A 15,316-nucleotide genomic window follows, 5' to 3' on the forward strand; every position below is an offset into this window, starting at 1 on the left:
CACAAGTGACGCATCTTCTGGAGCTTTACGCATCGCAGCAGAGGAGAAGAGTTCAGGATCACCAAAGTGCATTGAGCAAAGGAGAACTCTCTTGAGAAACGATGGCGAACTCCGGTATTCAGCTGTTGGGCTTTTTCCTGTCGTTAATTGGCATCGTGGGACTGATCATCGGGACTATTCTGCCGCAGTGGAAGATGTCCGCGTACATCGGGGACAACATCATCACGGCCGTGGCCATGTACCAGGGGCTGTGGATGTCGTGCGCCTTCCAGAGCACCGGGCAGCTCCAGTGTAAGATCTACGACTCCATTCTGCAGCTCGACAGTGAGTATGGCCCTCCTCGGCGCGTCTCCTGCACCTAAAGACCACACCCGGTGCACCTGGGTGATCCACGGTGACGTCACCTCAGGGATTTACCTACTCATCACATTACTAACCAGCCTGACTATCAGCTGATTCAAGAAGAGGGAAAAAAGTTTGAAAATAATTCAAAAGATTCCCTAAAAGTACCCCCTCCCTCCGATAATTTCCTAATGCACTCATACACAGTATGCCATATCCACATTTCAAGAGCTAATACAGTGTTCCTGAATATGAAATCAGAGTTGTGTGTTTCGTCACTATGAGGCTATCCTTCAAAGGAAGGGTGACCATGGTAACTCCAGTGCTGCAAAATAGATGTCTGAATAATCTGCTGTAACACACACACACACACACACACACACACACACACACACACACACACACACACACACACACACACACACACACACACAATTGTCCCATGCAGCAATGCACATGAATTCATAGCAAACAGGGAGCTCTGGTTTTAACACGTAGGGGCCGAAGGTAGTGGCACCTGCTCGAGAATCCTGCAGACTTCCGGCCTCATTTAAGGACAAATCTGAAAATAGGCCGCTTGACTTCTGAAGCATCTCTTGGAATGAACACACGCTGTCATTTTTATATTTTTTTTATAGATGTCATTTGCACACTATCTAGTGTATTGTGTTACTGCTGTATATAGAGCAGGCGTAATGCTGAGCTGGATTACTAACCAGGAATGGCTGGTAAACAGACCTGGCCCTCAGACTCTTAGGGGCCCCATAGGTGCTACGTCCATCAGTATGTGATAACGAGCACATTTGTTTTTAAAAGAGTTGGACTTACAATAACACAACTAAAGAAAAGTACTAGTTGAAACAATGAGGGCCATATTTAAAAGAAACGGATCGTGCAGTTTTACCAAATAACCACAAACACGTTAACAGGGACCTACGGGGCGATTTCTGCCCCGGAGCTCCTCATGGGCCACGGAGTACCTGTGGATGTATGATGGGCTAAAACAATGCCGCTATAGTACAGTTGCACATAACTGTAGCTTTACATAGAGTATGTGAACATGTGTTAATGTTGTCACAAAAGCAAGAGCGGCCTCTATACTGCAGTGAATTATCATAAAGACTGTATTTTCTATCGGTATCATTCTCTGTGGTGATTGACAGCCGATGTGCCTAAGTGGCTACGAGAGCAGTGTGATATGACTCCGAGCCAGGATACTGTGCATCCTGCTCTCCATCTGCATTTACTGTATAATCAACCCTATTGTTCCCCGATGTTGCAGTGTTTCATAGAGTTGAACCCCCACCCCCTCCTCTCTCTCCCTCTCCTCTGCACCCGCCACCCCTCTCTCTCCCTCTCTCTCTACCCACCCCAGGGTTGTTTGTTTGGGCAGGGCAGGGATGGCCTAGACTGGCACAGACTGGTTCTAGGTGGACAAGGGGAGAGACAAAAGGGGGGGGACTCACTCTGTGGTAGGTTTATGGGGTGAGGAGGGGGGGCGCTGACAGATGAGGATCCGCCACAGTGAAACAGAGCGTGTGAGAGGAGGTTTTTCTGTCTGTTTGTGTGTTCGTGTGTCTCCCATGGTTTCTCTTCCAGGAAAAGCTCACATTCAAATGTCCTGACAGGCTAATGTGAGTGTAATTCACAACCTCTGGACACACGCATAAAGCCTCTCTGATAGGCCGTGGCCGCTTTATTAGTCTCCCCTCCTCATTGACCAGTTTGTGCTGCAGAGATCTCGCTCTATATGCTCTGTTATTGTTGTTGTTGTTTTAAAGCTACACTCCCACATTCCACAAAACAAAAGGCCATCTGTTTACTGCCTCCCCACACGGAACCAACACACTTTTCCCGCACTCTTCTCTAATAATTTCCCTTCTCTCTGTCTGCCAGGTTCACTTCAGGCCACTCGTGCCTTGATGATAGTGGGCATCATTGTGTCCGTGGCAGGTCTGGGTGTGGCCTGCATGGGCATGAAGTGCACCACCTGCGGAGGGAACGAGAAGCTGCGCAAATCCCGCATCGCCATGACCGGAGGCATCATCCTGCTAGTGGGAGGTGAGGGTGACAAATTAAAGGGGAAAACCAACACGAAGGTGCTGTTCCACTGCGAGCGGCAGGAGCAGCTTCTGCGAGTGGAACTCTACTGGAGGGATCAACAGCGTCACATTCAAAGAACCCGAAACACTAAACCCTAAAGCAAAATCTGTGTCACTGCCAACCTGTAGACTAAGTAGCCATGCTAGAACCTCTGTGAGGCTTTAGTTAGGGCACTTTGAGCATTGATGAACACTTACATATGTCCAAGCAGCTACTACTACATTGTACTGTATATTATACATACAGTATGTACCAGATTTTATGGCGATACGTCATCTCTGTGTTGTGATGATTCGGAGTGGACCAACGTGGTGTACAGACCAACGTTGCCATCCCTAGAATCACTCCACTGAAATGGTAATATACACGAGAAAAGGATCGGGACCAACAATGTTCTGCTGTGTGGCTCAGGTGACATAACCCCCTCACAATCAACTGATTGACGTGGCTGCCCAATGCCACTGTACGGGACTTTGCTAATCAATATTATTGTCTATGGTCCTCATTATAATCAATAGAGACCACGGTTACACAACATTTCATCAAAACTCACCTCATCGTCACGTTTCTGCTTCGACCTTGCCAACATCACACAGGACGTGGGAGGGAGTTTGATCCAAAACGCTCTCCTCCCACTCCTCTGCTGCAGCCCTGCAGAGGTCACGAGGCTCAAGGAGGGCAGTACTTCTGGTTACTGATTCTAACACAAGAGGCTCTGAAGAGAACAGAACACCCAAAAAGCTAATTGTGCTGAGTCAGCACCTGGCCGCCTGGTGACTATAGAGAGGGTGAAAGGGTCTGACCCTTTTGATGATGTGCTGATAGATCTTTGTTGTTGGCTTTCTGTCCTCTCAGGGCTGTGTGCCATCGTAGCGTGCTCCTGGTTTGCGCACAACGTGATCCGGGCTTTCTATAATCCCTACACTCCAGTCAACACCAAGTAAGTACCCCCCCCTCCCACACACACACACACACACACACACACACACACACAAAAAAAACACAGTGGGTTCAAGGCCCTTAATAGTTTGTCATCTTGGGATAATTGCTTATTCGCTGTCCGGCCAAGAGTCAGAAGGAGAAGATCGATTCCACTCTCATATCTGTCAGTTGATTATGAAGCTGCAGCCTGGAGACAGTTAGCTTAGCTTAGCATAAAGAGTGAACGCAGGGGGAAACAGACATAAGTTACACCTGCCAGCACTCAAAAGCTCATGAATAAACATGTTATTAACATTTTAATTTGTACAAAAAGTGCAATTATGGCACAATGTGCTTCCACAGTAACTTTTTGGAATGCGGAACCTTAATTTGAAATTAACATTGTTGTATTGCTGCTTAAAGTGACCCTATGTCACTTCTGATCAAATAAATAACACACTCTTCTTTATTTCATGAGTAATAAAACACATCCTTGATCTATGTAGTTCACTACAGTCCAACCCTGACCAGAAGCTTCCGGAGGCTAATCTCAGCTGATGTTATCAAACTTAAGATAGATATTCCTGTAGTTGACGCAACTCTTGCTCAACTCGTGGTACTCTGACAAGGCATTTGAGCGTTTGCCATTATCCCATAATTCAACACGTTTGTACTTTTGTGACGTATTAGAGTACGTCTGACCATCAACTGAGAAAAAGAAATGGAGAAATCTAATTTTCCCAGAAGTTCGATCTCCACATTTGTCATTTTGAAATGACTCCCGAATACGATGTTTTGTTGCCCAGGTTTGAGTTTGGCGCCGCCATCTTCATCGCCTGGGGCGGTTCCCTCCTCGACGTCCTGGGCGGAGCCATGTTGGCTGCTTCCTGTCCACGAAAGAAACACGTGTCCAAGTACCCGTCCATGGCCGGTTCCCGCTCTGGTCCGCCGAGCAGCACTAAAGAGTATGTCTGAGAACCCCCCCACCCGCCCCCCCACATAGCTTGGGACTCCAACAGAAGCTGACAAAGAAGTCCCTCCCTTTTGCAGCGGCGGCGAGGAGTAAAAACCGAATGGTGCGAATCATAGAGGCAAAGAATTACTGAGATGGGACTTTCTTTTCTTTTTTCTTCAGGCAGACCTTCGTTAACCCCTCGATTATCATGTGGCACTCTCAATTGTTTCATGAATGATGTCTCTCACCCTGTCCACACATTCTACAATTGTTTACAAGTGATCTTCACAAATACATTGTAATTGGATCCCCTGACTCAATAGACAAGCCCTCTGGGTGTAACCCCTTGAGTTGTAGCCCAAACGGTGGATTAAAGCCAACCCTTGCACCTCCGTGTTAGAACCAGCATCTATTACTGTTTGCCATGTAATTGAAAGTAATCAATTTGATTGTCGAGGCTGCGACTCAGAGGCTCTGTACGACAGAGACGCAGGGCGACAATGTGTTTTATATTAACTGTTGGAGGTTCTAAAATAGACGGCACGACGAGCAGGGTGTGACTTCACACACAGGGCTCAGTGTGTAGGGTACCACACAGGCCGTTTACTACTACGCTCACTACCGGCCCGGCCGCTTTTCATACCAGTCTGTTACAAACCCAGCCCCGATATGAAATATTTTATCATGTAGTCACTGTGCCGTTTTAACAGCTTCCATATCGGCCACCATGAGATCAAACTGCCTCTATTTATTTTTGACAAACCGTAGGGTGACATTTTGGCTCCTGTGTAGGTTTTTATAGTAAGTAGATCACTGTGGCCCAGTTTTAGCTTTCAGAGATTATAAAGTCATATTTTTATGAAGATGTGTTGTTATGATCTGAACAGTGTCTGCTGTTTTTTTTAAATGTCATAGTTTTATACACCTGGCTCATCGTGACAAGTGAATGGATTTTTAACATGTCCAACAGTACTTAAATAATAAAGATTTTTGCAACATTCTCAATGGTGTGGTGATCATGTAGTGACTGATTAGAAATTACTTTTGCAGAACAGCAAATGCTTCACGTAATGCTGTGTTCTCAAGACTCTCCTTAGAGTCGATGACATTATTTACTTTTACTTTAAAAATAGCAAAAACAGTTGAATCCTCATTCAACAGAGGTTCTCTATTCGACAGTCAGAGCATCAATATAGTCGGGCCGGCAGTGCTTGTGTCTTAATGCGTGCTCGTGCATGTGGCCGTGGCCCACAGCGGCAACCCCTTCAGTCTAACAGTGATTACCTTTACACATACACTAATATTGCACTATTATTCTGAATGACAATATTCCAGATGTATTCCGTTTGGATATTCTTATTAAGGCCATATTCTGAACGGAGTATTTTCCGTATAAGACATGTGGGACGTGCCGATATTATTCCGGATTTAGCATTCTATTCAGCGCTTTGGGAATATGCGTCTCACTTGTTTTTATTATTGGAAATGGCGACACATGGTCTCTTACCTGTTCCCAGCTCTGCATGTCGTACACAGAGCAGCTAGCCGATGGCTTGCAGAAAGACATGCCCAAAAGAGAGGCCCGCCACGGGGATGTTGATCGGGAGCGTGCACGGCTGTATGTCAACGGGAATGTTGGTGGAATGATCATTTCCATTTGCCATATAAACGGATTAGTAGGAATATTGTCTTTCTTGGAACAGTTGCAAAACCTGAAATATCGTGTGCGTGTAAATGCAGTTCCTGTTAGCACATCGTGAGCTCAGCCGTCGCCATGCTGAGAGCAGTAGAGAGGCAATAGACACGTTCTGAGTTTTGAATTTAGCACCTTTGAGGAGCATCAAATCATAAACAAAATATTGTGTTATTCCCTTCCACTCAAAAAGGCCCTTTACTTATTGATACTGTACTTGCATCTTTGAGTGTGACACTATATTATGCATGAATATACTATATTCGTGCATAACGTGAAGTAATAACATGAGTGGGATGTAAAAAACACCTTGAGTGCACACACAGAGAGAGAGAGAGGACTTTTCAATGAAGTACATATCTACTTATTCATAGATTCTGGATTTGTAAATGAGGAGGCAGATAATATTATTTTCTTTAATATTATATCAGACACATTATTATTAAAAGCAGGGTGTGTTGTAAAATATGTCTCTTTTAGCATACAATATTTAAGTCTGTTTACCACTCCACATTAAGCCACATCCCACTACTACTGTAATGTGCAGCTTCAGTGATAACCTTGGAATAACCGTGGTTTCATAGATACAGTAAGTATGACCTGATTGGGACACAACATAGTAAAGCAGTGGAAAAATTCTACATATAGTGTAACTGATAGAAAAGTTTTCAGATGTCTATCATACATTTTGCTTCTGCCCCTCTACCGTTAGTAATACACTGACTGTGGATAAGTAACTCGTACAACCGCACTTCTAAATATCCGAACTGTCCCTTTAACATGAATGCGTTTTTAAGTGTTTAAGGAACACGATTGGAAATCAGTGCATCAAAACAACAGATCCAAACGAAGGTTCCACAAAGACTCATCTTTAATTTCCCGAGATGCATGATGAAAAGGTCGATCATCGATGTCCATGCAGATGGGAGCCACAACCCCGAAGACAGTCTTTGAGTCAGAGCACGGGCCGTGAAATGCAGTGAGTACAGTGAAAGAGTAACAATGTCGCAGCCGACTAAGTAACATGACATCAACATGAGCCGCTACCGACAATAGCGTGTCATTTCAAGGTCCACTGCAATCTTAAAAAAACAAGAAAATTACCCACACCCCACCCCAAAAAAAGCATCAATGTTAAGATTGTCCCAGCAGTGAGAAGTAATCATAGAGAGCTGCTTGTTTTCATTATCTCATACTGTAATTGTGAAGTAAAGGTTGACATTATCTCTTAAAGAGAACCTGCCAGACACTCTGATTCCATCGGGGTGTCGCGTAAGCAGATTGCTGCTGTATATATTAATACAAAGTGAGTGTCGCTGCATAATGACATTACGTCTGTGTGCCAATCTATTTCAATCATCAATCTGATACAGCGTCAAATATCATTTGGCAATTGATTTTAAAGTGCTCGAACTGTACGTGTCTTTTTATCACAGTCGTCTGGCCAACTGGGAAACCCCGCCTCTGAAGGCGAACAAAACCTACATAAATCGGTTGTTGTTGTTGTTGTTTACGACGTTTCACTGCCGAGTCTGCGACCCGGGCCAACAATGAGCTCAGGAAAGTGTCGACTCAGCGTGATCTAAAGAGCATAACGGCGCTGCGGTTTGAAATACTTCTACATTAGCCCTTAATAACAGGATACCAGTTACGTGTTTTGATGCTTTAACAGACTCCATGCATAGAATTCTGCAACATGTCACTGCACATAACAGGCATTCCCACAAAAGTGCACCATTTTGGAAACATATTAAATCTCAGTTATAGATGACTGAAGCAATTTCCATTCAGAAACGAGTAAAAAACATTTAGAAGCCATAACAACACAACAAAGTGTTTCTTCTCTTTTTTTCTTCTTCTTTTTTTTTTTAAACAATAAATAACTAGCAGTAGTTTTATTTTTCCTTCAGTAAATAGCGAGCTTTTGTCCACTGGATAGTACACCACTTGCATCGGTGTGAGAGGAGAGAACGATAGTCATTGCACAACCAAAGCTTAATATTTCACCTGTGTGTTAGACATTAACAGGTCTGTGTTCCCTCACACAGCCAAACCCACAGACTCAGAAACCCTCACCAGAAAACAGGCAGGTGATAAGCTGCTTTTCACCAAACCATTTGCTCAGTGCAACTTTATAAATGTAGCCCTTGTAATCTCTTTTTTTGTTGGCACTTCTTGGTGAAGTTTAGAAGATGGGCCACATGGATACAGGACACTGCCCGTTGTTGTTCATGATGTCGTCCAAATCTTCATCGTCCAAGTCCACTGAGAAGGAAAGGTCAAAGGTCAGGTCATGTGTGCTTCTCAGTGAGGAGTGCATTGATGCAAGATGGTGTGGTTCTGTTCATTTAGAGAGAATATGTTATGTAACTTTTACGTATAAAAATGATGACTATGTTACATATTTTTATGTCGCAAATGTTTACAAATATTTTCAAACATTTTCAAACCCGAGAAATCCGTAATTTGAATCAAGGTCAATTGACTCTTTATCCAGTTTTAGGCCACATTTTCATGATACACTTTTATAGATGTTGGTTTTCCTATAAACTACTTCCTGTGGTCGCCCAACAGCGTCGGAGTAAAGCAGTTGTTGTTTTTTAACATGAAACTGCTGTATTCTATGTTTTTACTGATTTTAATCCTCTGGTCTGTCTTGTTCTGGAGAGGAGGAGACTTCTGCTGTAAAAATCTCCTAAAAAATGAACACTTAAGGATTTATTTTTGCTCTCCTTTTGAGCCCTCCTGGTACATGTATTGAGGGAACCACTCAATGTTCATTGGGCCCGGAATCCGACTATAACTTAATACTATCTATACTAACTATTAAAGCAAAAATGCTTTTGCCTTTTCGTCTCTGTCATTTAAAATAACTGCTTATGTAAAGTGACCTTGTACTTGTTGTTTCAGTCAGTCTGTTTTCTTTTCATCTAATACGATGTCATTCTAATAAATGGAGGAAGTGTTTCTATGCGTGTTGCTGTTGGCACTGTCATGTACATGAACCAAACAAAGGAACAAACAAGCTTTAAAGAAGAAGCCCACCAGTCACCCACCTTTCTCGGTTCGCCCAATCTGTCCGAGCTTGGGCGCCCTCTGTCCGAGTCTCTGCGGGTTGGCCCCGCCGCCGTCGCCGTCTCCGTTGACCTGGGGGTGTCCCGGGTTGTACTGCCCCGTCGGCCCCGGTTGTCGGGGCGGGATGAGCTCCGGGATACCTGACGCTCCGTACATCTCGACAACTTCTCCCGACTGGCCGCTAGAGGTCCACACAGCCTAAGCTTTGTGTCGTGACGAGAAGCCGCTCACTTCCGCAATGGCATTCAACACAACGAATGTATGAACGGCAAACGACAGAATGTTGGAGGTAACAGACACAAAGTCCTCGTAGCCTGTGAAAGAAAGTAAATACGTCTGTCAAAAATAGCTCTCATGCGTCAGAGAGCGGCCGGCGCGCGGCAAGTGCGCACAAACAATTCCCCGCTGTTTATTACGCCGAAATAAGCGCCGTGTTGCTCCGCTCTATTACAACTAACAGGTGTAGCCAATGCCGTCCTGGACACGAAAACAGCTGACAGCTGGTATTTCAATAGCGTGGCTTCCGTTTGATACCCCTCCCCTGTAATAAACTGCTGATCGATTCCCGCGACAATCCTTGAGGAATGCTGTCAAACACCATACATATTGCCTCACCTCTTCCTCGCCGAGGCCGCAGGACAGAGCTGGATCCGGTAAACGCGCCTCCTGAGGAGAACAGTGTTGTTGTTGATCAGATCGGTCTCTCTCTCTCTCTCTCTCCCCCCCTCCTTCTCCCTCTCTCTCTCTCTCTCTCTCTCTCTCTCTCTCTCTCTTTCTCTCTCTCTCTCTCTCTCTTGGCACAACACAGAGGAAGCGTCGATTTAAAGGGGCCCCTCTTCGTTTTGTCGGCCTTGGGGATTTCCTCGTATTGTGTCTTGACTCGTATGGCGGCACGCGGACGTCAGCGCGCGCTTGATATGAGTGACAGTGGTGACACTTCCGATTATACAGCGGAGGTGTGCCAAAGTTTGGAGGGCGCAGCGCGTAATTATGCGCCTGGTAATGAGAGAGTGACTCAGGCACCAGCCATTGACACGACACTGCTCGGTAATCCCCATATGGCACATGTCATTATTTTATGACAGAGGCAGCAGTTCACGTCAGCTCACTGAACCGCAGTGAGGTAGGTCAGGGAATTATTGTCTATAGGTTATTTGCTTAGTTAATTATTGGTCAACAACTGGACCTTATTGATTTGAGTTTCCCATTACCTTAGTCTGAACATGGCCCTCAACCCAACCACTGTTCTCTGCAACACCTAACCATGACCTATGTGTTTTGTACTGCAAATGTTTGAATTGTTCTCACCTGCAACTAACTCAGATGCGGTTGGATCGGTAATTAAGGGCACACTTGCTTCGGAATGATTAGCGTTAAAGTCAGTTGATTCAGGAAATAAAACGGAAATTAAATGATTCATGTTCATTTAAAACTATATTTTTCACAACAAACATGTTAACCTTTACATTTGATGGAAGGTATCAAGTATTTTCAAGTCAAAAGGCTCATTTTCAAGCAAAGTCACGAGTCTAAAGTCTTCTAATTTGTGACTTGAGTCTCAATCGAGTGGATAATACTTAGTTGTGACGAAAAGCCTTCCAATGTTCCAATGTTGATCGGGAGCGTGCACGGCTGTATGTCAACGGGAATGTTGGTGGAATGATCATTTCCATTTGCCATATAAACGGATTATTAGGAATATTGTCTTTCTCGGAACAGTTGCAAAACCTGAAATATCGTGTGCGTGTAAATGCAGTTCCTGTTAGCACCGTTAGCATCGTGAGCTCAGCCGTCGCCATGCTGAGAGCAGTAGAGAGGCAATAGACACGTTCTGAGTTTTGAATTTAGCACCTTTGAGGAGCATCAAATCATAAACAAAATATTGTGTTATTCCCTTCCACTCAAAAAGGCCCTTTACTTATTGATACTGTACTTGCATCTTTGAGTGTGACACTATATTATGCATGAATATACTATATTCGTGCATAACGTGAAGTAATAACATGAGTGGGATGTAAAAAACACCTTGAGTGCACACACAGAGAGAGAGGACTTTTCAATGAAGTACATATCTACTTATTCATAGATTCTGGATTTGTAAATGAGGAGGCAGATAATATTATTTTCTTTAATATTATATCAGACACATTATTATTAAAAGCAGGGTGTGTTGTAAAATATGTCTCTTTTAGCATACAATATTTAAGTCTGTTTACCACTCCACATTAAGCCACATCCCACTACTACTGTAATGTGCAGCTTCAGTGATAACCTTGGAATAACTGTGGTTTCATAGATACAGTAAGTATGACCTGATTGGGACACAACATAGTAAAGCAGTGGAAAAATTCTACATATAGTGTAACTGATAGAAAAGTTTTCAGATGTCTATCATACATTTTGCTTCTGCCCCTCTACCGTTAGTAATACACCGACTGTGGATAAGTAACTCGTACAACCGCACTTCTAAATATCCGAACTGTCCCTTTAACATGAATGCGTTTTTAAGTGTTTAAGGAACACGATTGGAAACCAGTGCATCAAAACAACAGATCCAAACGAAGGTTCCACAAAGACTCATCTTTAATTTCCCGAGATGCATGATGAAAAGGTCGATCATCGATGTCCATGCAGATGGGAGCCACAACCCCGAAGACAGTCTTTGAGTCAGAGCACGGGCCGTGAAATGCAGTGAGTACAGTGAAAGAGTAACAATGTCGCAGCCGACTAAGTAACATGACATCAGCATGAGCCGCTACCGACAATAGCGTGTCATTTCAAGGTCCACTGCAATCTTAAAAAAACAAGAAAATTACCCACACCCCACCCCAAAAAAAGCATCAATGTTAAGATTGTCCCAGCAGTGAGAAGTAATCATAGAGAGCTGCTTGTTTTCATTATCTCATACTGTAATTGTGAAGTAAAGGTTGACATTATCTCTTAAAGAGAACCTGCCAGACACTCTGATTCCATCGGGGTGTCGCGTAAGCAGATTGCTGCTGTATATATTAATACAAAGTGAGTGTCGCTGCATAATGACATTACGTCTGTGTGCCAATCTATTTCAATCATCAATCTGATACAGCGTCAAATATCATTTGGCAATTGATTTTAAAGTGCTCGAACTGTACGTGTCTTTTTATCACAGTCGTCTGGCCAACTGGGAAACCCCGCCTCTGAAGGCGAACAAAACCTACATAAATCGGTTGTTGTTGTTGTTGTTTACGACGTTTCACTGCCGAGTCTGCGACCCGGGCCAACAATGAGCTCAGGAAAGTGTCGACTCAGCGTGATCTAAAGAGCATAACGGCGACGCGGTTTGAAATACTTCTACATTAGCCCTTAATAACAGGATACCAGTTACGTGTTTTGATGCTTTAACAGACTCCATGCATAGAATTCTGCAACATGTCACTGCACATAACAGGCATTCCCACAAAAGTGCACCATTTTGGAAACATATTAAATCTCAGTTATAGATGACTGAAGCAATTTCCATTCAGAAACGAGTAAAAAACATTTAGAAGCCATAACAACACAACAAAGTGTTTCTTCTCTTTTTTTCTTCTTCTTTTTTTTTTTAAACAATAAATAACTAGCAGTAGTTTTATTTTTCCTTCAGTAAATAGCGAGCTTTTGTCCACTGGATAGTACACCACTTGCATCGGTGTGAGAGGAGAGAACGATAGTCATTGCACAACCAAAGCTTAATATTTCACCTGTGTGTTAGACATTAACAGGTCTGTGTTCCCTCACACAGCCAAACCCACAGACTCAGAAACCCTCACCAGAAAACAGGCAGGTGATAAGCTGCTTTTCACCAAACCATTTGCTCAGTGCAACTTTATAAATGTAGCCCTTGTAATCTCTTTTTTTGTTGGCACTTCTTGGTGAAGTTTAGAAGATGGGCCACATGGATACAGGACACTGCCCGTTGTTGTTCATGATGTCGTCCAAATCTTCATCGTCCAAGTCCACTGAGAAGGAAAGGTCAAAGGTCAGGTCATGTGTGCTTCTCAGTGAGGAGTGCATTGATGCAAGATGGTGTGGTTCTGTTCATTTAGAGAGAATATGTTATGTAACTTTTACGTATAAAAATGATGACTATGTTACATATTTTTATGTCGCAAATGTTTACAAATATTTTCAAACATTTTCAAACCCGAGAAATCCGTAATTTGAATCAAGGTCAATTGACTCTTTATCCAGTTTTAGGCCACATTTTCATGATACACTTTTATAGATGTTGGTTTTCCTATAAACTACTTCCTGTGGTCGCCCAACAGCGTCGGAGTAAAGCAGTTGTTGTTTTTTAACATGAAACTGCTGTATTCTATGTTTTTACTGATTTTAATCCTCTGGTCTGTCTTGTTCTGGAGAGGAGGAGACTTCTGCTGTAAAAATCTCCTAAAAAATGAACACTTAAGGATTTATTTTTGCTCTCCTTTTGAGCCCTCCTGGTACATGAATTGAGGGAACCACTCAATGTTCATTGGGCCCGGCATCCGACTATAACTTAATACTATCTATACTAACTATTAAAGCAAAAATGTTTTTGCCTTTTCGTCTCTGTCATTTAAAATAACTGCTTATGTAAAGTGGCCTTGTACTTGTTGTTTCAGTCAGTCTGTTTTCTTTTCATCTAATACGATGTCATTCTAATAAATGGAGGAAGTGTTTCTATGCGTGTTGCTGTTGGCACTGTCATGTACATGAACCAAACAAAGGAACAAACAAGCTTTAAAGAAGAAGCCCACCAGTCACCCACCTTTCTTGGTTCGCCCAATCTGTCCGAGCTTGGGCGCCCTCTGTCCGAGTCTCTGCGGGTTGGCCCCGCCGCCGTCGCCGTCTCCGTTGACCTGGGGGTGTCCCGGGTTGTACTGCCCCGTCGGCCCCGGTTGTCGGGGCGGGATGAGCTCCGGGATACCTGACGCTCCGTACATCTCGACAACTTCTCCCGACTGGCCGCTAGAGGTCCACACAGCCTAAGCTTTGTGTCGTGACGAGAAGCCGCTCACTTCCGCAATGGCATTCAACACAACGAATGTATGAACGGCAAACGACAGAATGTTGGAGGTAACAGACACAAAGTCCTCGTAGCCTGTGAAAGAAAGTAAATACGTCTGTCAAAAATAGCTCTCATGCGTCAGAGAGCGGCCGGCGCGCGGCAAGTGCGCACAAACAATTCCCCGCTGTTTATTACGCCGAAATAAGCGCCGTGTTGCTCCGCTCTTTTACAACTAACAGGTGTAGCCAATGCCGTCCTGGACACGAAAACAGCTGACAGCTGGTATTTCAATAGCGTGGCTTCCGTTTGATACCCCTCCCCTGTAATAAACTGCTTTTCGGATCGATTCCCGCGACAATCCTTGAGGAATGCTGTCAAACACCATACATATTGCCTCACCTCTTCCTCGCCGAGGCCGCAGGACAGAGCTGGATCCGGTAAACGCGCCTCCTGAGGAGAACAGTGTTGTTGTTGATCAGATCGGGCTCTCTCTCTCTCTCTCCCACTCCTTCTCCCTCTCTCTCTCTCTCTCTCTCTCACTCTCTCTCTCTCTCTTGGCACAACACAGAGGAAGCGTCGATTTAAAGGGCCCCCTCTTCGTTTTGTCGGCCTTGGGGATTTCCTCGTATTGTGTCTTGACTCGTATGGCGGCACGCGGACGTCAGCGCGCGCTTGATATGAGTGACAGTGGTGACACTTCCGATTATACAGCGGAGGTGTGCCAAAGTTTGGAGGGCGCAGCGCGTAATTATGCGCCTGGTAATGAGAGAGTGACTCAGGCACCAGCCATTGACACGACACTGCTCGGTAATCCCCATATGGCACATGTCATTATTTTATGACAGAGGCAGCAGTTCACGTCAGCTCACTGAACCGCAGTGAGGTAGGTCAGGGAATTATTGTCTATAGGTTATTTGCTTAGTTAATTATTGGTCAACAACTGGACCTTATTGATTTGAGTTTCCCATTACCTTAGTCTGAACATGGCCCTCAACCCAACCACTGTTCTCTGCAACACCTAACCATGACCTATGTGTTTTGTACTGCAAATGTTTGAATTGTTCTCACCTGCAACTAACTCAGATGCGGTTGGATCGGTAATTAAGGGCACACTTGCTTCGGAATGATTAGCGTTAAAGTCAGTTGATTCAGGAAATAAAACGGAAATTAAATGATTCATGTTCATTTAAAACTATATTTTTCACAACAAACATGTTAA

At 44.0% G+C, this 15,316-nt stretch overlaps 3 protein-coding genes across 3 annotated transcripts; 1 reads left to right on the forward strand and 2 right to left on the reverse strand.

Moving 5' to 3' along the window:
• Positions 1–101: 101 nt before the first annotated feature.
• cldn7a (claudin 7a) lies at positions 102–4,341 on the forward strand (the record flags this gene model as incomplete). Its single annotated transcript, XM_079215294.1, has 4 exons — positions 102–324; positions 2,239–2,403; positions 3,301–3,385; positions 4,173–4,341. 4 exons carry the CDS (start codon positions 102–104, stop codon positions 4,339–4,341), a joined length of 642 nt encoding a protein of 213 aa, XP_079071420.1.
• Positions 4,342–6,863: 2,522 nt separating this feature from the next.
• LOC306733579 (uncharacterized protein) lies at positions 6,864–9,953 on the reverse strand. Its single transcript, XM_079214848.1, has 3 exons — positions 9,705–9,953; positions 9,071–9,403; positions 6,864–8,279 (listed from the first exon to the last, which is right to left on the reverse strand). The coding sequence occupies exons 2-3, from the start codon at positions 9,243–9,245 to the stop codon at positions 8,200–8,202; spliced, it is 255 nt and encodes an 84-aa protein (XP_079070974.1). The 5' UTR covers positions 9,246–9,403; positions 9,705–9,953; the 3' UTR covers positions 6,864–8,199.
• A 1,701-nt stretch (positions 9,954–11,654) lies between these two features.
• On the reverse strand, positions 11,655–14,676 carry LOC306734156 (uncharacterized protein). Its single transcript, XM_079215492.1, has 3 exons — positions 14,497–14,676; positions 13,858–14,190; positions 11,655–13,066 (listed from the first exon to the last, which is right to left on the reverse strand). The coding sequence occupies exons 2-3, from the start codon at positions 14,030–14,032 to the stop codon at positions 12,987–12,989; spliced, it is 255 nt and encodes an 84-aa protein (XP_079071618.1). The 5' UTR covers positions 14,033–14,190; positions 14,497–14,676; the 3' UTR covers positions 11,655–12,986.
• Between the last annotated feature and the right edge of the window lie 640 nt (positions 14,677–15,316).

This window comes from Taurulus bubalis (genome assembly GCF_910589615.1).
Source record: "Taurulus bubalis genome assembly, chromosome: 3".
NCBI lineage: Eukaryota > Metazoa > Chordata > Actinopteri > Perciformes > Cottidae > Taurulus > Taurulus bubalis.

Coding starts and splice junctions, on each gene's coding strand:
- LOC306734156 (XM_079215492.1), bottom strand. CDS start 14,032: ATGTACGGAGCGTCAGGTATCCCGGAGCTCATCCCGCCCCGACAACCG. Junction 13,067..13,857: donor GATTGGGCGAACCAAGAAAG/GTGGGTGACTGG, acceptor TTTCCTTCTCAG/TGGACTTGGACGATGAAGAT.
- LOC306733579 (XM_079214848.1), bottom strand. CDS start 9,245: ATGTACGGAGCGTCAGGTATCCCGGAGCTCATCCCGCCCCGACAACCG. Junction 8,280..9,070: donor GATTGGGCGAACCGAGAAAG/GTGGGTGACTGG, acceptor TTTCCTTCTCAG/TGGACTTGGACGATGAAGAT.